Consider the following 26274-nt stretch of genomic DNA (forward strand, 5'->3'; position numbering starts at 1 on the left):
ACGAATCTCTATGATGATTGGTTAAAAAGAAAGAGGGTAAAGTGCACAAAAGTACAAAAAGTGTCCATATCTCTTTAAAGCAATGATATTAAGCCTTGACCACCGACGTCAAAAAGAACTATAGATTGACCCAGTTCAACACCCCTAATCAACCATGAAACCCTTGACCCACCACTTACTCTCAATGACCCCCCTTGACCAACCATGACACCCCATGACCCACCCCGACACACCTTCACCTTCTGAGCACCTTATCATGGCACTTGAGAACCAAAGATCCAAATTACAGCCTAATCGGAGCACCTTCAATTTGACCTGACCTTTGACCTCACATGACCTTTGCAGTTTCATACTCCCCAAGAGTCAAGGATCATTTTACCTGAGTTACAGCCCAATCAGAGCAACTTCCAATTTGACCTGACCTTTGACCTCACATGACCTTTGCGGTTTAATACTCCTAAGTGTCAGGGATCATTTCCCAGACTTACAGCCCAATTGAAGCAACTTTAAATTTGACCTGACCTTTGCGGTTTTATACTCCCCAAGTGTCAGGGATCGTTGTCCCCAAGTTACAGCCTAATCGGAGCAACTTCAAATTTGGCCTGACCTTTGACCTCACATGACCTTTGCAGTTTCATACTCCCCAAGAGTCAAGGATCATTTCCCCCGAGTTACAGCCCAATCAGAGCAACTTCTAATTTGACCTGACCTTTGACCTCACATGACCTTCGTGGTTTGATACTCCCCAAGTGTCAGGGATCATTTTCCCAAAGTTACAGCCTGATCGCAGCAACTTTAAATTTGACCTGACCTTTGACCTCACATGACCTTTGCGGTTTTATACTCCCCAAGTGATCATGGATCATTTCCCCCGAGTTACAGCCCAATCGGAGCAACTCCTAATTTGACCTGACCTTTGACCTCACATCACCTTTGCGGTTTTATACACCCCAAGTGTCAGGGATCATTGTCCCCAAGTTACAGCCTAATCGGAGCAACTTCAAATTTGTACCTGACCTTTGACCTCACATGACCTTTGCGCTTTCATACTCCCCAAGAGTCAGGGATCATTTTCCCCGAGTTACTATAGGCCCTAGTATATTTATTGCTTAAAAGCTTTCCCTCCGGTCTTTCCTTTTAAAGGGAATTTTATCAAAGCGTCAGATCAGTGCCCCAAACGAACGAATTTCTCAACACGCATGCTCAATTCAATTAATAAATCAACCTCTATGCAGAAAACAAATTATTGTTGTTTCTAAAAATTTTATGTTTTTTATATTACACACTATCATCGCTTGAATATTTGTTTTTATAAAAGTATCATAAATATTTAAATGAAGGTAATTATAATTTACTATATTCAGGCTTTCCCCATGTCCCCACGTTCGATTCAGAAGTAAACACTAATACCTCGCGCCTCGCGAGGCGCGAGGAATAATTTATACAATAACAGTGAAACTCCTGACACCCCCACACAGCCCTAATAAAGTTGTATTCATAATGAAACAAGAAATGTCTTTAAAAGAACACCCAGTACACCCACCAGATTCAGGCCCATTGCATAAGATTTTTATAGTGTAGTAGCAGGGCGATATTATTCAAAAACTGTTGTTATTGCTATGGTAGTTAATCCTGTTACATCATCACTTCTATGGTAAATATAATAATATGTAGTGTCTGTGTCGTCTCTGTGTGAGTCTCAGTGGCGTAGCATGGGTCATCATATTGGGGTGTGATGGGGGGTGGGGGACACATGCCATTTGTTGACAATTTTCCCATGGGATTTTGTAAATTTTGCAATTGATTGGAGGCACATGCCCCCTGTGCCCCTATGATGCTACGCCACTGGTGAGTCTCGGAACTGACAGGCTGCATGCCAAGTTGGCCAAGTAATTGAATGGGTCGCAAATAACCACAGTAACCGAATAGGCCATATCAAATTAATTTTTTGGTTCTCGTCCAGAGGATATTTATGAATGATGAGGGAGGGAGTGTATTTTATTTTGCTTCCATGTGTTAGTAGTTTCCTGATCTTTTTAGATCAAGGAAAGGAAGATGCCCTTTTTATTTAGGCCTATTTATTTTTCAAATATGAGATTCTGAGGGATAAGCCCACTAGAGTACCGCAAAATGACTTGGAAGTGATCCTTGTTTATTAATATTCTTTAATGAACTTATTGACATGTATGAAGCTTTCCTAAAGCATTCCAAAGTCTAAACATTTTTGACAAATCAAAAGAAAAATCTGACAAATCCCAGAAATCAAGGAGGATGGGGACGAAAACCAAAACATTAATTTACTGGGACTAAAAATTTTGAGGAGAGAAGGTTAAAAAGTAGTCATGTTTATTGACATGTATGAAGCTTTCCTAAAGCATTCCAAAGACTAAACATTTTTGACAAATCAAAAAAAAATCTGACAAATCCCAGAAATCAAGGAGGGCCGGGGGGTGGAGACGAAAACCAAAACATAAATTTACTGGGACTAAAAATTTTGAGGTAGTCCTGTGTGGGTCCTTTCTGGAAAAAGTAAATACAATCTGCAACTTTGATTGATTGATTGATCTATCTGACTGAATTACTGACTGAATTACCGATTACTTATATTAATTAATTAATTGATTTAGTAATTAATTAATTAATTGATTTAGTAATTAATTAATTAATTGATTTAGTAATTAATTAATGAATTTATTTAGTTATTTTTTATACAACCTACTTATTTACTTACTTGTTTTTTTTGTTACTTAACTATTTATTTAGGCCCTATACTTAAATTACTTACTTTTTTTAATTTTTTTATTTATTTATTTATTTATTTATTTTATTTTTTTATTTTTTTATTTATTTTTATTTATTTATTTATTTATTTATTTTATTTATTTATTTATTTAATTTGCATGTTTATATAATTAAAATGTAGGCATTGATGCTGAATGACTACATAAAACACATGTAGGTCCTACATGTAGTAGAAAAAAATCCAGTTCTTTTAATAACAGAAATATTATTTAAGCCTATGCACATGGATCATAAAGTAGGTTTCAAGATATAAAATTTATTTGCCAATTTTCTGTGATTAAGACAAAATATATGTTTAAACTATCAATTTTTCCCCACAATACCATTTTCAAAATTGTTTATGCATAAAAATACTAGGTAAAACTATTAATACTGTCTTTAAAACCTAATTAACTCAAAATCCATCTACCTTCCACAGGGCCGTAGCAAGCGGGGCGGCCGGGGATGCCATGGCCGCCTCACTTTTTGAGAAATTTGTTATGTTTTTCTTTATGTCTTTATTTCAATTTGGCCATAAATTTGTGATTTGGCCGCCCCACATTTGTGATGGCCGCCCCACATTTTTCAACCTTGCTACGGCCCTGACCTTCCAAACCAGACAACTATACTAGTAAACAGTATGGGTCAGTGAGATGATTAGGAAATATTGCCCCCAGTCCCCGACTGGTAGTCCTGATGCACTCCTGTTAAATACAAAGGGAAGTGGAATGAAATCCGTTCTATTCAACAGGAAATCATAGGCATATGTTAACCATATAGGTCTAGGCCTGCATGTGTTTCCTTCACACTATGCTGATCATGATGTTTGGAAATAAATAGAATGAATGTTTTAACATTCATTCTAAAACATTAACCATGTTTTCTGCCACAATCAAGCAAAATCAGGACAATATTATTAAAGTTGTTTTTGAGTTATGAGCTGATTTTAGTTTAACCATGGGTTCAAATCGTTGTTCTCTATTGTTACGATATCCAGTATATTATAACATTTACTGAGGAAGATGCCCTCAATATTTTTCAAATTTCTGTTTTTTACATAATTATAATATACTTTATTAAACTAACATACCCTGCAAAAATCAAGACTCTAGGTGCTGTAGTTCAGTCACAATCCGAGATTTTGAATAAAACACAGGAACCGTCGTTTTATTATTACGATGGACATATTCCCCTTGATTGTAGGGGTGAGTGTGTATTGAGTGGGGTTGTCTTTGAGATATACCCGAAAAAGGATGAACTTTCATTTGTGCTCTTTCATTGTGATTTATTCATATCTCATAAGCTGCTAATTCAATTTGATTTTGAGATTTGACAGTATTTATTCTGTCTTTGTACAGGTTGTTGGTAGGTGCTCCACGAGCCCAGACCAACCAGCAAGGTGTAGATGAAGGAGGGGCAGTCTTCAGGTGTCCTGTCACACCTCTAAGTGGACCTGGACAATGCACAGAGATTGCATTCGATACAACAGGTAAGTGAATCTCTGTCTGTCTGTCTGTCTGTCTGTCGGGTGTGTGTGTCTGTCTGTCAGGGTGTCTGTCAGCCCAGACCAACCAGCAAGGAGTAGATGAAGGAGGGACAGTCTTCAGGTGTCCTGTCACACCTCTAAGTGGACCTGGACAATGTACAGAGATTGAATTTGATACAACAGGTAAGTTAATCTGTCTGTCTGTCTGTCTGTGTGTCTGTCTGTCAGTCAACCAGCAAGGTGTAGATGAAGGAGGGGCAGTCTTCAGGTGTCCTGTCACACCTCTAAGTGGACCTGGACAATGGACAGAGATTGCATTTGATACAACAGGTAAGTGAATCTCTGTCTGTCTGTCTGTCTGTCTGTCTGTCTGTGTGTCTGTCTGTCTGTGTGTCTGTCTGTCAGTCAACCAGCAAGGTGTAGATGAAGGAGGGGCAGTCTTCAGGTGTCCTGTTACACCTCTAAGTGGACCTGGACAATGTACAGAGATTGCATTTGATACAACAGGTAAGTGAATCTGTATGTCTGTCTGTCTGTCTGTCTGTCTGGGTGTGTGTCTGTCTGTCAGGCAGCAAGGTGTAGATATTTTGCTTAGATTCTACTTTCTGTAGAGTAATACATTGATTATAGGAAATGAGTCGAGGAAGCCACTGATCACAATTATATTTCCATGCATATTGCAGTTATTGAGTTATGACAAATAACAGGTCAAACTTATAAGTTTTTGCTGTTTCCCCCTCCCAGTCAAAACCATGCATCATCATCATCAGTCGGCTGCGGAGCAGGCGACTACAAGCTTTCTCCAACTATTGCGATCTTGGGCAAGCGAAACAATTTTGTTTGGCTGCAACATCCCTTCAGTATCTCCCAGGAGGTGCTGGACATACTGTAAGTACAGTGTGCGCGTGCCGTCCCGGTTTCCTCTTCCCATGTGGTGGAATGTAAAGGGCATATTCTTTCACAGGCTCGTCGTCTTCAAGATGCAGTATATGGCCGAGAAATTTGAGTTGATGAATCTAGACTCTGGCAACCAGTGGAGTGGTGTTGGTCAGATTGTAGATGGTTTCATTTGGAATCCGATCCACACGCTTGATGTTTAACATGACTCTGTAGCAAGATGTTGCAAAGGCATTGATTTTGTTTTCCATGTCCTTGGTGATTACCCATGACTCACACCCGTACAGAAAGACAGTAACGCAAGTTGTCTGAAACAGCTTGATTTTTGTTTCGATTGGCAGGGATGGGCTTCTCCAAAGGCGTTCCAGTTTCCTTTTCTTCTTTTTAGGTCTCCAGCACTAGAGCCCATCTTGGAACCCAAGTACTTAAAGTCTGTGACATGGTTGATGGTACTACCATAGACTTCAAGTGCTGGTTGGGCGTATGGTGGGGGAAATAAAACCCATTACAATGGGCCCTTGGATCTCACATATTGAACCCATACTTTCCCTATAAGTGTTGGCTATATTTGTTTTCAATGATTTGAGCACAAAAACCTCTAGATTTTGTTTATATAAGACTTACGCTAGTTGCGCATTTGCGTAATGCGTGACTGGCTCATGCTTATATGAATTTATGCAAGCGTGAGTTGGGACTTCATTAAAGTGCGCAGTAACAAAAGCCTAATAATTTTAGCCTATAAGCCGAACATACATTAGCTCAGGCACCACTCCAACCTGCCTTAAGGTTAGCAACTATTTTAAACTGTTGTGATTTGGTAGTTCACAGCATCTTGCGAATGGTAGTGAGCTTTGGCAAAAATTGCATTCATCATTTCATAGCAAGTATGTAGAAGAATTCAAATATCACAGATATACTTTTGTAGGTCCTGTGGTTCTTGAGTTATGTTGTAAAGAGGACTGAAACAACACACTTTTGTAAAACGTACATAACTCACAACAATCAATCAAGCAAGTTTTTAAAGCATATGATTTGTAGAATGAACTTTTACAAAACATCAAAGTGTTGTTTTTCAATAATATATTGATTTAGATTTAATGAAAATCATTTTTTTTGGCTGCTTCGACCAACAATACCTAGTCTACCCTTAATTTGTTCCAAACATTACATTTTGTTGTATAGGTAACCCAACAGAAGGAAGCACACAGATAGGTAGCAAATCAAATCAAAGGTTTGGATACACAGTTGAAAGCTCTGGACCAGATGGACCTGTTGTAGTAAGTATAACAATCCAATACAAGGTAACATACAGACTGGTAGCAAATCAAATCAAAGGTTTGGATACACTGTTGAAAGCTCTGGACCAGATGGACCTGTTGTAGTAAGTATAACATTACCAATACAAGGTAACATACAGACTGGTAGCAAATCAAATCAAAGGTTTGGATACACTGTTGAAAGCTCTGGACCAGATGGACCTGTTGTAGTAAGTATAACATTACCAATACCAGTAGCGTGTCCAGGGGGGGAGCTTTGGGTGCTGAAGCCCCCCGCACTTTGTTAAAAATCATGTAAAATCAGCCGTTTTTTGGCGATTTTAGCCATAAAGCCCCGCATAAATCTGAAAAGGGCTTAGCCCCATGAGGAAAAGATCCTGGACACGCCGGAGAATACAAGGTAACATACAGACTGGTAGCAAATCAAATCAAAGGTTTGGATACACTGTTGAAAGCTCTGGACCAGATGGACCTGTTGTAGTAAGTATAACATTACCAATACAAGGTAACATACAGACTGGTAGCAAATCAAATCAAAGGTTTGGATACACAGTTGAAAGCTCTGGACCAGATGGACCTGTTGTAGTAAGTATAACATTACCAATACAAGGTAACATACAGACTGGTAGCAAATCAAATCAAAGGTTTGGGTACACGGTTGAAAGCTCTGGACCAGATGGACCAGTAGTAGTAAGTATAACATTACCAATATGGTTTTGTCCAAAATATTTTTGTTCATTTCAATTTGTGAATGTATTATAAGCATGAAATCAGGGGCGTAGCCAGCTTTTTTGGTCGGGGGGGCAAAATAAAATTTTGGGGGCACAGATGAAAAAAATACAGTTGCATCATATAATACATAGAGACAGTATGTCTTCGAGCTTCAAAAAAGGCTTTATTCGGTATTTTACACTATTTTCACCCATTATCAGGATGAAACTGACTTTATCATAACAATGTGCACGAAATTGCGCAAAATTTTTGTATTTTACACTATTTTGGCCCATGATCGGGCTGAATTTTGGTAGAAAAGGGGTTCCTTGACCCTTTTCTTTTCCTTTGCCCTCCTGATTTTCTGTTGCATTTTTTGTCAGAGGGGCACTTTTTTCTTTATTTTTTTGTTTCAATTACCAATACTGTAAAAAGTGTAATACCCTCCTTGTTTCCTTTTGCAGGCTTGTGCACCATTACGTCTGTGGTATACCCCAGAAGGGCGGTATAGATTCCCTGTCGGAGGATGCTTCGTTGCCAGGAATAATTTCAGAGAATTTGATGAAATGACACCATGTCAAACTGATCAGCGTAAGAACATTGATTATTTAGAGTTTGATTTGAACAACTTACAATCCTGGTGGAAATTTGTTTGCCACTTGCCAGAATGTAAAATATATCTGCATAAATCTTTATAGAATAGTTGGAAATGCACATTCAGCTTAGAATCTCCTTCCCTACCCCATGCATCTTTCAATGTGGGCAGACTATTTAGTAGAAATGGTAATGATGTTGTCCAAATAGCAATCTTGGTAAACACTTTAAAAAATTTCTTTTGACATTGGTAAAATTTGATTGCTGTTTTTTTTATTTCAAGTAACTTTTTATATTATGTTTATAACATTGCTGGATTGTTTGTTTGAGTGTGTGAGTAAATGGGTTTGTTCTTTAACTTTTGGTATGTTTTGTATGTGGGCAAGAGTGAATGATGTCTTTGTCCATCATCTTTGTTTCTTTTGTTCCTTTACGTACCTGTTGCTTAAAAAAAGTTTTGATTATTATATTGTTCATGATCGTTGGGAACTGGTGGTTCATTGTGTATGTCTTTTCTCCCTCCACCAATTCCAAGCACAGGTGAACAGTGGCAGTGTATTAATTGGTCACCCCAAGTTAAATAAGAAATATATAAATAAATAAATATTACCGATGCAAAGTTATTAACCTCATTCATAACCATCACTTTTATTTCTTCATTTTACAAAATAACACACAATTTTCCTCAAAAATAAACAATTTTTACATTTTGCCTTTCCAAAATTGTTCACAATCTGTGCAAATATGGTAGCGTTCAAACCAAATACGGTGGCCAGCACTCTCGCAATTTGATATTTGGAAACATATGTCATAGGCCTAAATAATATGTATTTGAATTACCAAAGTACAAATGATAAACACCTCAAAAGAAATAAGTCCCCCTCTGAACATGTCGTCATAACATCGTAAGGTTTCATTTTGTACCAACAAAACTAACTTTGAAATAATTATATGACTGTTTACTAAGTGCTGTGTGAAAATGAGAGATTTCCATGACTTCAGGGCTGAATGAGCTTAAATTAAAGGCAAAAACTGCCCTTTTCAAAAGTCACAAAGTAGGCCTATGCTTGTCACAAAAGTTGATTCATGGCTTGTTACTAATGGAAAACCCCATGTGTTTGAGTGCAGTTTAAAATCCTCACCAAGTGAACATTTACTGTAATGTGTATCGATTCTTGATCATTCAGCCATGCAAATCCCCTTGGTGCAGAGTTCAGCACAGTGAGTTGTAAGATGGTCAGTTCCATTCCTTGTCCCAATACGCCTTGCAGTTAACAAGTTTAGGCCTACTTTGTGACTTTTGGAAAGGGCACTTTTGTCTTCAATTTAGGCTCATTCAGCCCTGAAGTCATGGAAATCTCTCATTTTCACACAGCACTTAGTAAACAGTCATATAATTATTTCAAAGTTAGTTTTGTTGGTACAAAATTAAACACAATATGTCATTTTATGTATAAGCTTCCCTTCATAAATGATTGTGTAGCTCAAATTGGATAGATTTTTAAAACTTATTTCCCTTTCTGTAGTTTGGATTTGAAGCAACCTACTGACTTTGCAAACCATAAAAGCTTATTTTTACTACTATACTAATGATTTTTAGAAATGATTTCTATTTTTAGCTGGTGACTGGAAGCGTCTTGGTCCTGTATACTGCCAAGCAGGAATGAGTGCTGCCATAAATGAGGTAAGATATCTGCCCTAATATAACAGAGTATATGTCATAGGCTTAGGAACAGGGGGGGGCTTGAGGGCTCATACCTTTCAGCCCTCCCTCACAATAATCCTAGGTGAAGTTAAAAAATTGTGACAAAATAGAGGGAACATGGCCTTACATGGGTGTTTGTGACCTATATTTTGCCAAATTTTCTGATTCCGAGGGGGAAACCACCCTCGGGCACCCCATCCCAGGGTGACCTACCAAAAACTTCCCAATTTTCAGCTCCTCCCCATGTTGAAAATATTTTTCCCCCTAGCGACAAGTAAGTGAAATAAAAAGCAGATACATTTTGATTTGGGAGACAACTGTTTTGAAGGCTCTTTACGTCTAAAATGATCCTAGCATCCATGAAAAAAATTTATTCCCCAAATTTAAGTTGATTCCGATTTTGCGTTTACGAGTTATGTAAGACCCCGTTTAGACTAGAGAAAAGTCGAATTCAAATTTGACATCGAATTCGATTATGACAGAGGATTGTCTTGAGACATCAGGAAAACACAACAAAAAGCGAATATTTAGACACAGCATTGCCCCAACGATCATGAGGACCATTTAATAAGAGCTTATTATCCATTAAACAATTTTAGATATAAATATGATTAAGATAAATAATGATACAATTTCATAGAAATTAAGCCATAAACATAAATTGAGATATTTAACGACAGCAAGCATTTTCAAATTATTTATCTTGCAACAAATTATTTAAATACAAGTATTATTGGAAAAATGTGTACAAGCCAACCAACCATATAGAATGGACACACAAAAGTTGACTTCTGTATCACATTTAACCAAAATAATTTATGTTAAGCCAAATACAGATCTTTTGATCAACCCGAGAGGATTGGATTGGAAAACCACATTTTAAATACAATTAAATTTAATTAATTAAATAATTAGGCATCTCCAAAAGAAGAAATAATGCCAGCCCAATTAATGAACATTTAGTATGATTAATATATCAATAAGGCAAAATAATCTGCTGACAAATACATCAAGTCACTATAGATACTCCAAACTCTGAAACATTAATTACATTACTTAAAGCGTAGAAGAACTCCATACAAAGCAAGAGAAATGCAAGTGCATCACAAGAAAAGTATGGCCACAACAAAGGAATGGAAAATAGAACGGAAGACCTGATTGGTTGAATACCACTAAAGTGACAACTGAGTGGTCAAATTGGGCTTGTTGCTAAACAACAATAACAACCATAAACTATGATCTGAATCAATAGCTTGAAAGCTTGAGGGTAGGCCAGAAACTCTGAAGTGGGCTTGCCCTGGCTGAAATTTGATACACTTTTGATACACCACTTTTGATACGTATGAAAAATGTATGAAATAAAAAGTATTTGAATTGGAACCCTCATTTCATACACTTTTATGTATCAAAACTGTATCAAATTAACATTGCATACACATTTTATACATATCAAAAGTGTATCAAATGCCAAGATAATGTATCAAAAAAGTATCAAATGAAATGTATCCTTTCATTTCATACATATTTGATACATAATTATATCAAAAGTGTATCAAATATGTAACTGTATCAAATCAGGGTTCCAATTTAAACTGTATCAAATTAGTGTTGAAATTTTTATCCTTTCATTTCATACACATTTCATACATAATTTATATCAAAAGTGTATCGAATATGTTACTGTATCAAATCAGGGTTCCAATTTAAACTGTATCAAATTAGCGTTGAAATTTTTATCCTTTCATTTCATACACATTTCATACATAATTTATATCAAAAGTGTATCGAATATGTAACTGTATCAAATCAGGGTTCCAATTTAAACTGTATCAAATTAGCGTTCAAATTTTATCCTTTCATTTCATACACATTTCATACATAATTATATCAAAAGTGTATCGAATATGTTACTGTATCAAATCAGGGTTCCAATTAAACTGTATCAAATTAGCGTTGAAATTTTTATCCTTTCATTTCATACACATTTCATACATAATTATATCAAAAGTGTATCGAATATGTTACTGTATCAAATCAGGGTTCCAATTTAAACTGTATCAAATTAGTGTTGAAATTTTTATCCTTTCATTTCATACACATTTCATACATAATTTATATCAAAAGTGTATCGAATATGTAACTGTATCAAATCAGGGTTCCAATTTAAACTGTATCAAATTAGCGTTCAAATTTTATCCTTTCATTTCATACACATTTCATACATAATTATATCAAAAGTGTATCGAATATGTTACTGTATCAAATCAGGGTTCCAATTTAAACTGTATCAAATTAGCGTTGAAATTTTTATCCTTTCATTTCATACACATTTCATACATAATTTATATCAAAAGTGTATCGAATATGCAACTGTATCAAATCAGGGTTTCAATTTAAACTGTATCAAATTAGTGTTCAAATTTTATCCTTTCATTTCATACACATTTCATACATAATTATATCAAAAGTGTATCGAATATGTTACTGTATCAAATCAGGGTTCCAATTTAAACTGTATCAAATTAGCGTTGAAATTTTTATCCTTTCATTTCATACACATTTCATACATAATTCATATCAAAAGTGTATCGAATATGTAACTGTATCAAATCAGGGTTCCAATTTAAACTGTATCAAATTAGCGTTCAAATTTTATCCTTTCATTTCATACACATTTCATACATAATTATATCAAAAGTGTATCGAATATGTTACTGTATCAAATCAGGGTTCCAATTTAAACTGTATCAAATTAGTGTTGACATTTTTATCCTTTCATTTCATACACATTTCATACATAATTGATATCAAAAGTGTATCGAATATGTTACTGTATCAAATCAGGGTTCCAATTTAAACTGTATCAAATTAGCATTCAAATTTTATCCTTTCATTTCATACACATTTCATACATAATTATATCAAAAGTGTATGAAATATGTAACTGTATCAAATCAGGGTTCCAATTTAAACTGTATCAAATTAGTGTTGAAATTTTTATCCTTTCATTTCATACACATTTCATACATAATTTATATCAAAAGTGTATCGAATATGTTACTGTATCAAATCAGCGTTCCAATTTAAACTGTATCAAATTAGCATTGAAATTTTGATCCTTTCATTTCATACACATTTCATACATAATTATATCAAAAGTGTATCAAATGTCACTGTATGAAATCAATTCAAACTATCAAATTAGCATTGAAATTCTTATCCTTTCATTTTATACACATTTTATACATAATTATATCAAAAATGTATCAAATATGTCACTGTATCAAATCAGCGTTCCAATTCTAATGCTGGCCAGCGGGACCGCCCTATTTTTGATACATGCCATTTGATACACTTTTGATATAGTTTTTTGATACACTTTTGATTGTTTTTTGATACTTTTGATACAGTTTTTTATACACTTTTGATACAGTTTTTATACACTTTTGATACAGTTTTTTATACACTTTTGATACAGTTTTTCAAATTTCAAAATTAGTCCAATCAAGCTCAAATTCGACAAGAATTATCCTTACATGATCTAAACATATTTGCAAACATTAATGACCCCAAAGTGAAGGGGTCAAAGGTCAAATTTTGAAATTAGTCTATAATCAAGCACAAATTCAACACTGCCCTCTACTGCCAATGCTGACCTCTAGCACTTTCCCCCATCACGGAGCAGCTCAATGCACTTTCCCCTATCAACGTTCAAAATTACAACGCAATAGGATTAATTTGTGAGAAAGTATTGCAAAAAAGAAGCAAAACCCAACCAAAATGGAACATACATACATCAGAGGGCCTGCTTGGAAAGCAGTGCTTGTCACTGAAGTTGTTACCCTCAATAAAGAGACAAAAAGGCTACCAATAACAAAAAGATCTACTATACAGGCATGTGCTATATTCATGCTTAATACATATACATAGAGGCCCTATATATGATATATAGTAAGCTTACCTTATCAGAACAAAGTCAGATATTTCCTCTTTAATCACAGTCCCTGATTACAACTACATTGTAACCTAATGTGCAGTCTACAAGCATATTTGTATCTTCATCATGATAAATAAAACACCATAAGTTGCTCTAAAATACAGTACATTTCCAAATACAAATCCTGGTGTTAACTGCATGCATGCCACATGGGCAAATTTGAAAATGATGAGTCATTATCTAGACATGTGATCAGTTATTGATACAGTTTTGATACACTACAAAAGGTCAGTTTATGAAAGCCCAATTTGATACCTCTAGCCACCCAAAATAAACCAAGTCCAATTTAATACGCTTTTGATACACTGTAGGCAGCCAGAATTTGACCAAGTCCAATTTGATACACTTTTGATATACCTCTAGCCACCAAAAATTAACTAAGTTCAATTTGATACACTTTACATACACTAAAAAACAGGCAAAGTCCAATTTAATACACTTTTGATACACTGTATGCAGCCAGAATTTGACTAAGTCCAATTTGATACACTTTTGATATACATCTAGCACCAAAAAGTTCATTTTGATACACTTTACATACACTGAAAAACTGCAAAGTTCAAATTCGATACACTTTTGATACATTTTTGATACAGTTAGGTGGTATTTGATACAGTTTTGATATCCTATATTTTCAGTTGATACATTTTCAATACACCCTTTGTATATCAAAACTGTATCAAATTGCCGTTTGATACAGTTTTAATACACTTTGATACACTTTTGATACACTTCTTGCTGTATAGAATTTCTGCTAGGGTGAGTGGACTCAAGTGGAAATTGAGGGGATAAGCCAGATGCACATGATTGCCCAAGATCCCCTGATGCTAAGACAATCTAGTTTTTAAAAGATTTGCAACTTTTAAAAACGGAATTAGCATAAATTAATTTGTGTTTGTGGGTGTTTACACTATGCGCCCGAACGAATTCGACTCTGTTGAATTCGAATACGACTATTTACGCCCTCTGTCATCCGGTATTTTTTTTATCAAACCTAAGATTATAATTCATTATATTCTATTTAAATGCCTACTTTTTAAACAAAAAATCTACATGCAAAGTAGTAAAATTGAGATAAAAGTCAGCGTTAACTTTGCGGTAGAAACGTTTTGAGTACGTCGCCATATTGAATTTATAACACATATTTTCCTCATTCTGAGCATGTGCAGAACAGCGTCACTGCTCAACTTGTGACGTCATAGTTCATATAAAATTCGTCCGCGGGGCGGCTCGCAGAATTCAGGCCGCGATAACTTTTTTGACTACCTTGCTTTATGAACTCCATTTGCTCCCCGGGTCCCCATTTGCATCCGAGTTGTTTATCGATATCACAGTGTCGTTGCTTAGCGACAAATTGACAGACCCGAAATTCACCTCGCCAGTTCAGCGACACCCATGAAAAAGTCGAATTCAATTCGACTGACTGTTTAGACCAGGAAAAGTCGCACTTCAACCACGACAAAGTCGAATTGAATTCGACTTAATGAACCTCGGGAGCATTGTTGAACAACGACTTTTTAACTCGACTTCGGTCGTACTTGAACAACGACTGTACCTGTTTAGACCTGAATTTGACTGAACTTGACTTCAAAAAAGTCGTTGTTGAAGTACGACTTTTTTCTAGTCTAAACGGGGTCTATGATTATGTGTATTATGTTGCCCCACAGGCCACCTTGTTGTAATTTTCTTCTGTTAACCAGAATGAAATACAAATTTGACAATATTCTTGCCAAGTTAACAAATTTGTATGAAATTTTGTGCACATATATATTATGTAGCCAGAGCTTTCTGGTGGTATAAAGATGAGGCTTTGGATCACAAGATGCCCCTTTAAGTTTTGAAATCTGCCGGCAGGGTGTATGTAGGCCTGTAATGTAGAAGTAGGCCTTTAATGTAGAAGTAGGCTATATTTCTTTAAAATATGAAAGTAATATGTTGATTCTATTTGCAGGATACATTGGTTATGGGAGGTCCTGGGAGTATATACTGGCAAGGTAAGTGGTATAATCACTCCTACATAAAGTATGATTCAGACTCCGCATCGATATCGCAGTGCGATGCGATGCTGCCATGCTTTTAAAATTGAAATCTGAACCAGGTTATTAAGAGCTTGGCAGCGAAAATTCTCATCACGCGGAGGAAATTTTGTCGGCGATGAGATTTGAACTTAGTCCAACTGTCTTTGCATCACGCTGCGATATCGCGGCAGTGTGCGCTTGTGATTGGCTATTAGAACATCAAGGTCGGCAGAATGAACATAAAAGGAGATGCAGAGCCCACATGCTTTTAAAGCGTTGCAGCATTGTGCAATGAATTAAAATGTACATTTTAATTTCACCGTGTGATGCTGTGATGTTTTAAAAGCATCGCATCACACTGTGATGTCATGGAGTCTGAATCAGACTTAAATTTGATTGAAATGAAAATTTTATAGATCTATCTTTCACTTATACTGCACATTAGATGGAGGCACCAGTATTTAGCATTATTAGATTTGGCCATTTAATCATTTTCTTTATTTTCAACCCGACCGGGTGGATAATAAAGAAAGTAATTAAATATCCAAAGCTAACGCCAAATACGATGCCTCTACCTAATGTACAGTGCAACTCCTATTATTTTGCTTGTTTGCTCCTGTGAGATCACTCATATTTTTAAATTGCAATCAAAATTAACTTTATAATTCTACCATATGGTGTCCTATAAAATGATAAGAGTAATTTCAATAATATGTTTCCATTTATTCCCAACAGGATCATTGTATGTGGAACATTTCCGTACAACTCAAGACCCTCCGCCATTCAGAGATGAAGCATCATTGGATGATAGTTACAGAGGGTATTCTGTAGCATTGGGTGAATTTAATGGCGATGATATGCCTGATGTTGCAGTGGGTTTACCACGAGCACCAGACCATAAAGGACAGGTAAGTTCTTACAATGTAGAGCCTGGGGTTGGGGCACTTAACACAAACGACCATACGGGTATATCCTGCTGGAAAGACTCCTTTTTTGGATTTCACAACTCCGAAAGACCCCCTAAATTTGACCAAACTGGAGGTCTGAAAGACCCTTGATTTGAATAATTTTAGGTTTAAAAGACCCTAAATTGTTCATTCCACACATATTTGTGTTTTACAGGTGATTTTCAACCAGAAAGCCAAGAAAGACCCTTGATTTTAACTGTTCGCAGCTCCAAAAGACCCACTTTTACTTGTTTGCAGCTATAAAAGACCATCTTTTACTGGTACGCTGTCAGCTCCCAAAGACCCACCACCTCAAAATTCTGGGGGAGCATACCCACCAAAAATGTATGATGTCCCCCCCCCATGTAGAGAGTCGGAGAGTCCTTAAAAATGTTATTGAATTAAAGGGACAATTAGAGATTTTCACTTCAAAAATAATGTTTGCCTAAATTGACACCAATGGGCAACACGCTTATGGCGGCCAGCAAGGGGGTGGGTCTCAACTTTGGTTTGGGTGGCAATGTGTGGCTGTGAAGTACGATATTTTTAAATTTTTAAATTTTTCTTTTTTTCTTCCAAAATGATAGAAAAGTTATTATGCAATCATTATGAAAGTTCTCAATGCATTTGGACGCAAAAAAACGTTGGAAATTTATGGCAAATAAGGCAAATTTGACAGTTTACTCATAGATGTAAGTTGGAACATGTGTAAGTATTACAAATATGCCAAAAAATCGTTTTGACAAAAATAGAGGTATATTCTGAAAAAAGATCATACATTGAGCCTTTAATCCAAATTTGACAAAAAAAAGAGACCCAAGATCATACTAGTTTTTGAAAAAACAGAAGACAATGAAAAATTAGCACTTTTTATGCTGCCACCGTGAGGCATAGGGCCTACTACTGTTTTTGCAATGTCCGAGCTTCTGTGCTTCTGTCCTTGCTAACCTCCGGATGCTGTATCTTCTGAATGGATGCGCAGATTGAATTTTGATTTTCAGGATAGGTCATATAAGGTCATATACTGAGGTCAAAGGTCATTTGAGGTCAACATAGCTCGACCAATAAATATGGGCTCAATCGATCCAATTTTGTATCAAACTTGGGTCATAGCTCCACTATGGGAACCCTCATCTATTGGTGGTATTCAAGGTCATATACTGAGGTCAAAGGTCATTTGGGGTCAATTTGTAAAATATCATTATTTAAGACTTAAAATTTGGTCTCCTATGAAAACTGAGTTTAAATCCTAACGCAACCAAACTTGCCGGGTCGTACCTGCACTATTGACACCTTCATGTATTGGTGGTATCCAAGGTCACAGGTCATTTGAGGTTATGTTTGTTTGTTTTCCAAATTCAAATGCTCCATGGTGGAGGCATCCCAATCGACACCTTGCGTCGAAAACCATGACGTTTCTAGTTTTTAGAACATTTTGAAAAACACCCTTCTGTAAACCAACTTTTTATGAAATTGAGGGCTGTCAATAAATCACAGTGGCTGAAAATGCACCCCGAATATACCACACATAATAGCCCCTCATTTCCACAGATAAACCCCCCTAAAGAATACCTTGTTTATACTTTTGAGTAAAAATCATAACTTGTCTGTTATTAACCATGTCATCAGAATTGGACAGTTAAATTGCATCATTTGAATAACATGCTTTTATGAATTTTTACGTTTGTAGGTCAAGCTGTACGCAACATCTGTATCACTAACTATATTGAAAACTTTCTATGGTGAACAAGTAGGCAGTTATTTTGGACATTCACTGGCGGCAATTGATATCAATGGAGACAAGTGAGTAAATATCCCAACCAACCCTGCATGAAAAGTCTGCATGAAAAGATTATGCTCAGCTTCATGCAGGTGTTCCTCAGGGCATCAAAATTGGCCCTATCACCTTCCAGGCAGTTATCAATGATGCGGCTCAGGGCTGCTGCTCTCATTACTGGAAATATGTTGATGATCTTACCTTTGCGGAGAAACACAACTGTAATGAGGGCAGCTGTCTACAGATTTTTTTTTCATGAAAATAAAAAACAGTTCCTAGATATTTTTATCTAGTTTTTAAAAATTAAAAAGAAAAAAATTTGGCCCAATAATTTTTTTGTTACATTGAACGAAAAAGAAGTTGGCCAAAAATCCCGTTTTTGGGAATTTGTGGCCAAAATGAGCATTTTGGCCCAAATTTGACCTAACAGATGAATTTATCAAGTCTTTGCCATTCTAAATGTGTATACTTTTATATACTTTTATATACTTTAGACCAACAATTTAGCAGTTATGAGGCCCAAAAGTTTCCAAAATTCCAGGGTTAAGACCAACCTTAATACAGGCCATCAGGCCTTCTGAGTACCTCCTCATTCAATATCTGTCTTTGTTGTTGTATTTTCTTATTGAATGAAATAAAGATGAATGGATGAAAAAAATGAATGTTGCCTCAGCCAATAATCGAAAGGTAATATTTTAGGTATGTGCACTGTGTACATGTACATAAAGTGTATCTAAATACAAATATGTGCAACTTAGGTCCTTCTTGGAAACATTTAAGGTATATTCCAATGTGCATAAATTAGAAGCTGACCAAGTTTGGAACAATTAATTTTTACCCTTCTCACTTGTTTACGTGTGTTTCATCATGTACAATATTTTTCTCATGGGAAATGTATGCATAGGCCTAGGCCTATTAAAGTTGAGCCTATTCAGAATTGATGTAAGTTAGTGAAGTTGATGACATAGGTTGTAGGCAGACAAGTGGCACGTTGGTATTACTTCCTGTTTCCTGTGTGTGACCTTAGTGTCATGTCCATTATCAGTACTAGTATCTTGCCATGTTCTCAACAATTGGCTATAGCCTTTTCTGAAAATTCAACCTGTTAAGAATTTTTTTGCTGAAAAATTAAAAAGAATCTGAAAATTACAAAATTTTGGTTTATTATGAATAATGCTATATCCTGATTAGGTGGCAGTGGGATTGATAACAATAATAACAAGAATATGTATAATCATTAATTATAATGATAATTCAGTATACAATTATAATAATCATGATAATATAAAAAAAAATAATAAAAAGTACATGTGTGGTAATATATAATTATTTATGTGTTTGATTGTCACAGTGAGAGTGATGAGATCAGGGAAGTGAGAGTAGTTTTGTGGTGAGATATACTTCTATATCTCACCCTAACCATACCAGGTACTACAGAATACTATTTGTTATATGCACTGTTCGAGTGTGCATTCCACGTGGTGTGATGACGCAATTGCCCTAAGTGATATATAGGCATTCACTGGCCAGCGAAGCTCAACACCTGTGGCAAAGTGTCGCCGACCCAGTGCTTGGCATGCGAGGGGTCTTGGGTTTGAATCCCACTCAAGCAAACAACTTCTTTCTTTGTTTCCTCTCTTTATTCCTTACTTCTTTCCATTCCTGTCACCAAAAAGCGGAATTACACTCAGATTATCAGTGGCACACCTACCCAAACAGCCATAGGGTCTATGCACTGGAGATCACATTGAATAGGCCATTCACTTGAGGAAATATGATTTCATAAACTACAGACCTTATTTTTTCTTGTCATCTACATACTGCACTGTTCATTATCAAATCCTTATTAAATAAACCAAGAACAAGAACAAACTTGATAGAAATAATAAATGAACAATCAATTCCAAACAGGATCTGGTGGAAATTGAATCATAACCACACCTCATGTGTGGTCAATTTGTGCTCAATATTTTCCTGTACTATCAATTGGTTCCATCTTTATTGATTACATTATAGCAGGATATTTTAGCGGTATAAATTTTTCGTGATTTTTAAGTTCCAGTTTCTATTTATTGCTGTTTCTAATATAACAGCTCACATTAAAGCGTATGGGTCAAAATATTTTGGCAGGCTTTTAAATTTAAACCATGAAAAGTATGAGAATAATAACTGTGCAAAAAGTTTGCCACTATACAATACTATGAGTTATGAAGACAGTCACAAGATTTTAATTGTTTTATTGAAGCCTGCACTCTTTATAGGCTTAATATATCCCCGGTGGGTTCAGTCTTCACTGACGATGTGTACGCATGATGGTTCCAATTAGGGGTACTTTTCAAGAAATGTCCGTGGAATTTTCGAGGATAAAATTGTTCGCGATTGTCCAAATTAGGGGTGTTTTGGAGCAAAATTGTCCTTGAAATGAAAAATAGGGTGTATTTCTAGGACTTTCCTCTGCGTTTTTACCGCTACAGTTTTCGTTTTTTTTGTATTTTTTCTGTCCGTTTGATTGATAGGGTATTTTTTCCAAAAAACTTGTCCTCATTTCCTCTTGAAATAGGGGAAAAATTCAAAAGCGTCCTTGAAGTGGTCAAAATAGGGGTATTTATTTCGGAAAAATGTCCTTGATTCCTCGTGATAAGGGGGTGAAATAAAAATGTGTCCTCAAAGTGATAAAAATAGGGGAGGTATATGGGGGCAAATTTTCCTTGATTTTGTGCAAAATAGGGGGTAAAATTGCTGCAAATGTCCTCGATTCCCCGTGAAATAGGGGTCATTTTCAAATCCTGGAACGGTCATACGTCCTACCTTTAAATACAAACTGAACCCACCGGGAATATATCCTAGGAGCTAATTATATGTTTTCAATTTTCTTCAGCACAATTCAAGTATGCCATATTAAATTGTCTTAGTTTTTCAACTTTTCCCCCAAATTTTGTGGAAACTTTTTGAGTTTTTTGGTCTATTTCTGAATAAAATCAGAAAGTTTTGAAAAAAGGACCCATGCATATACCAAATTGGCCTTGAAAAGAAAGGACCAAAATGCAAGCCATTTTGCACATTGCAGCATGCAGGCCTATAGCCTATATAGTCATTTGTACTGAGTAATCTCATGCCCTATGAAACCACAACAACTGGTTTCCGCCACATATTCTGTAGATTATGCTAAGTAATGTATTGTAATTAAGAATCCTCCCATGAGAATTCTTTAGCTAGAAAATACGTTTTATGAAAACTTTTTCATACTTTTTCCAATTCAAACTTACATTCGAGTATGAACTTTAAGTGTTGTCTATTTTATGTTGTCCAAGTTATTTTGTAATTTTCAATATTTTTCCAGCCTAGAAGACTTGATTATTGGTGCTCCTATGTACATTGATGAAGACAGATCATTGGAGGGATGGGAAGCTGGCAAAGTGTATGTCTATCTCCAAGATCCAAATGCATCAGTAAGTGTATAATGTGTTGGCGTTATTATGCAGGCTATGTCAAAATGATTGGTACCCATCAATTTTTATGTTTATTGAAAAGCATGCCTCTTTCCAAATTGCAAAATTGGATACCAGAATGTATAGTTTATGACTTCTTATACAATTAATGGATTAAAGCCATATTATAACATTTCTGTAAAAATAGATTAGTATTTATTTTCCATAAAATGTTAGCTTTTACTGTCAGATATGTCCCCTTTTAATTTTGAGCCGAACAAGTGAGGTAAAGCAAAGAAAAAATAATTGGAATTTACTACTAGCGCCAATGCATGTTACTCCATTGGTTGTAATACGGAACGACCCTCTGATGTGTGTGTCCCGCACGCTGTGTACGTACTGTGTTATGCATGTTATGAACATTGCATACGTGTTCGACTAATATTTCCATCGTAATAATAAAACGACGGTTCCTGCGTTTTATTCAAAATCTCGGAGTTTGACAAAACTACAGCACCTAAAGTCTTGATTTTTGCAGAGCATCTTTGTTTACTAAAGTACATTACAATCGTGTGAAAACCAGAATTTAAAAAAATCTGAGGGCGTTCGTCTCAGCAAATGTTGTAATATGGCTTTAATCTACAAATTATTTGGATCTTATGTTGAATTTTGATGTGTCAAGACTCATTCATGCTGATCCAACAAGGCAGCAAATGTGAAACTGAGATGCAGGCAAAAACAACGAACAAAAAATAATACCAAAAAAATGATATGGTATGTAAAATAGTAAATACTATTATAAAATCCATAACTTTGCAATGAAGTCTTCTATGGATCAGTTAATTGGATCAATCAATTGATCAAATCAGTGAATCAATCATTTAATCAGTCAATTATACCCTAAGATCAATTGATCAAGTTAATTAATAAATCAATCAATCACTGAGATCTTGGTGTAGATTATTCATCCTTTAATCAAGTAATGGAACTAAAATGTGCAACTCACTTTGGTGTGTTGCGTCTGATACTATCTGGCAGTCATATTGGTATGTTGCGTCTGATACTATCTGGCAGTCATTGAATAATATCCTGTGTTAATTTCTTTCAGGGGAACTTTGCCGGCTCACCAAATGAAGTAATTACTGGTAAAAGGAAAAGAGCTAGATTTGGATTCTCTGTAGCAGCAATAGGAGATATGGACAGGGATGGATTTAATGGTTAGTAAGATTTAATATTAAATGATGACATTAATAGTTTCTTGGACATACACATATGTTTTGTGGAATATATTTGCACCATTTCATTTTTGTGTGTGAAATCCAGAAAATAAATGAAATTTCACAAATATTTTCAAACCCTAATTTCAAAGTTTGTTTCCAACCAAGATGAAATCAGTAACATTTATTGAAAATCAAAGTCATAATTTTTGCTTATAGTTGGAATGAATATACCATAGAGGGATAGGGAAGCAGTTATCATTGTGGTTATTGATTTCTTGCAATCAGTGGCAGCACTAGGGGACAATTTTTACATTTACACTTTTTACATCAATTTTGTGCAAAATTTGTTGATTTTGCCCCCTGAAATTCACTTTGCCCCCCATGCCCCCCCCAAAAAAAAAAAAAAAAGTCCTGGTGCCACCACTGCTTGTAATGATTGTCAAGCTGTTTTATGGTAACTTTGTTTGCATGGGGTATGTCATTTTAGGGTATAGAATTGATTGCATATGTTATGCCATTTAAGGCCTTTCTCAGAGCTTGTAATTGGCGGGAATTGTTAGGCTTTTACTACTACGCCGAAAAGTAGACCCATATCAAATGTGATGTAGTTGACCTGTGTGGTCTATAATGTGTGTGTGCTAAATTAAGTAGACAAAGTATATGACTTGAATAAATAATCTGTGATTTGAGATTTCACAAGACAATTGATATTAATCCGCCATGTTATTAGGCCCTGATCATACTATATACATGTAAACATGCCATGCAATCCTCCTTCAGATTTTGCTGTTGGTGCTCCATATGATGGTGAAGATGGCACTGGAGCTGTCTACATATTTCATGGAAGAAGACGAAGTTTACTTACAACACCAGCACAGGTAGGAGGAAACTGCCAAATTGTATGATACACAGACACCCTTTAGCTTTTTGTGACTCATCACATTGAAACATGCCAGTTGTTGGAAACTGCATTTAAGGTTGGTCTTATAATTCTGGAAATTTTGGGCCTCAACTATTAAATTGTTGGTTTAAAGTATATAAAAGTTTACCTATTTAGAATGTGCTAGACGATATGAGGTAAAATTTAGGCAAAAATGGTCAGGTTTGGTGAAAATCTTTTTGATCCAAATTTTTCAGGCAACATACAAAAAATCATTTAAAAAAGGCATGATTTCCACCCAAATTTGTTTTGAGGTTGATCAAACTTTTAAAAAAGTAAAAAAGAGTCCTAGATATTTATATCTAATTTTTTTTTAATTAATAAAAAGAAAATTTTACACTGAAGATCTTTTTTGTTATGTTGCCCAAAAAAATTTACATCAAAAATGGGGCTTTTTAAATATTTTCTCCATATTTGACTTCACAGATGATTTGTCAAGTCTTTGCCATTTCTAAATACTGTATGTACTTTTATATACTTTAGACCAACAATTTAGAAGTTATAAGGCCCAAAATTGTTCATAATTCCATGGTTAAGACCAACCTTAAAGATATTATGAAGAAAGAAACTATGCATTCTTTATCATCAGCTGACATACGGTACTGCTGTTAATTGACTGATTGGAGGTTGATGATGGCCTTTTGATCCTTTTTGATGGAGTTTTGTTGCAGAAGGCTCAAACGTACTTGCAAAGCACACAAAAAGCGATAGAAGCTAGAGTGAATTCAAGAGAAATTATATTGTAAGAGAAATTAACCATCAAAGCTAAAAACAAAAACCAGGGGCCTACCGACTGGGAGGGCAACAAGCTGACCCCCTCTGGTTGAAAATACCAGGACATAATTGACCAAAATTTGAAATGTGCATCTTCATTGTTCCTGTTTTAAACCAAATGTAATCTAATTGTAGAATTTTTACTGATGCCAACATTAACTGCTCTATTTAAAACACTTTTTTTATATCGTTAGATTGTGTATCCATCTGATCTTGGTCTTGGTATTGGTACTTTTGGCTACTCTTTGGCATCTGGTTTGGACATGGATAACAATGCTTATATTGGTAAGTACATCAACGTCAAGTATTTCAATCTCAAACCTAATTTAGGAGAATGAAAAGAACAATATTTCATCCACTTTATGAATTTATTGCAAGATGATTAATTGAAGTGAGATTCACTTTTCTGTAAATTATTATAATACATGTAATTGTTAAGGGTTGTTTAAGACATCCGTGGAAACTACATCATTGTCATGGTAACCCATGTCTTGGCAGAGCTGAAGTACTCCCTAAATTCCTGAGTTAAGTTAATCCACGAGATAGAGATGAGTGACAAATCCAAGCTTCAGCTAAAATGCTTTTGATTCTCATTACTCTATACAGATTTACTTGTTGGGGCATACAACTCATCAACTGCGGTATTACTCAGGTAAGAAATCCACGGCAAATTGACACTGATCGTGCATGGATACATGTAGCAGTGTAACCAGGACTTTTCAAAGAGGACAAAGGAGGGGGCAAGGCAACTTTCAAGGGGGTAAATGTTGAGGAAAATTGTCAAAAATGGGCTAAAAAGTACCCAAAAAGAGCCGGCTTCCAGGGAAGGAAAGATTCTTCTCTGGGGCTGCCCCTTTTATTTTGTACATATTTTTATATTTACCATATATGTTGTTACGAGTCGTACTTGACTCAAGGCCAAAATCACCTTTTACCTGAACTCACACGAATGCACAACACAAATACACTGTTTGATTAAGCTAACATAATCTAAGTCTTTAATTGAAAACAGAGTATGATTGGTACATAAAATAACAATATCGCATATACAATAAAATCACACAATGACAGTTTTACTATAGGTACTTAACCAGCTGTCTTCTTGTTGGTGATCCTAGAGTTCTTGCAATGTTCTGAACGACTGATGTAATATATCCTTATTCACTTGTCCTGCGAAAATCAGCGAAGTCCATAGTACACTTGCATTTATAAATCCTTGCGTATAAAATCCTCATACGAAAATGATGATGCTTCCTCCAATCTCCTTTGCGCTGCTATCTCCACAATATCTCCTTGCGCTGCTTTCCCCACAAATATATCTCCTTGCGCTGCTTTCTCCAAAAATGGTGTTTCTTTCACCAATCACTCTTTTTCCAGGGAACAGGTTTCTTTAACACAGCTCCACTGTTTCTTGACAGATGCGTGGCCTTCACAAACCCAGCAAACTCCAGCAATTTGACAGAAGAACTTTTAATCCTTTGATGAGGAAGAGCACTTTTGTGTGCTCGCTGTCTTCTTCGTTGCTGTATTAAAATTAGCTCAATTATTGGCTATATAAACTGGTTAAAATGTACTTCTTTTTTTGAAGCACGAAGACCATCACACACATGTGGAGTTTTCAATCTCACATGACATTCTGTAAAGTCCCAACAAAAACCTTCAGCTTTTTATATCAGTACTCATGCAAAAAAACCATCATCTATTAATAAACCATTACTTCAA

General features: G+C 35.6%; 1 protein-coding gene across 1 annotated transcript in view; it reads left to right on the forward strand.

Moving 5' to 3' along the window:
* LOC140151472 (integrin alpha-8-like) overlaps positions 1-26274 on the forward strand; it is a 68827-nt gene that overhangs the window by 20472 nt on the left and 22081 nt on the right. Inside the window, exons 2-13 of the mRNA XM_072173824.1 lie at positions 4140-4270; positions 6347-6441; positions 7617-7743; positions 9366-9430; positions 15400-15442; positions 16202-16374; positions 18104-18216; positions 21531-21639; positions 22727-22835; positions 23619-23716; positions 24747-24837; positions 25159-25204. Of these exons, the coding sequence (XP_072029925.1) occupies positions 4140-4270; positions 6347-6441; positions 7617-7743; positions 9366-9430; positions 15400-15442; positions 16202-16374; positions 18104-18216; positions 21531-21639; positions 22727-22835; positions 23619-23716; positions 24747-24837; positions 25159-25204 (1200 nt within the window). The remainder of the gene's footprint in view (positions 1-4139; positions 4271-6346; positions 6442-7616; positions 7744-9365; positions 9431-15399; positions 15443-16201; positions 16375-18103; positions 18217-21530; positions 21640-22726; positions 22836-23618; positions 23717-24746; positions 24838-25158; positions 25205-26274) is intronic.

This window comes from Amphiura filiformis, chromosome 4, assembly GCF_039555335.1.
Source record: "Amphiura filiformis chromosome 4, Afil_fr2py, whole genome shotgun sequence".
In the NCBI taxonomy this organism is placed as follows: Eukaryota; Metazoa; Echinodermata; class Ophiuroidea; order Amphilepidida; family Amphiuridae; genus Amphiura; species Amphiura filiformis.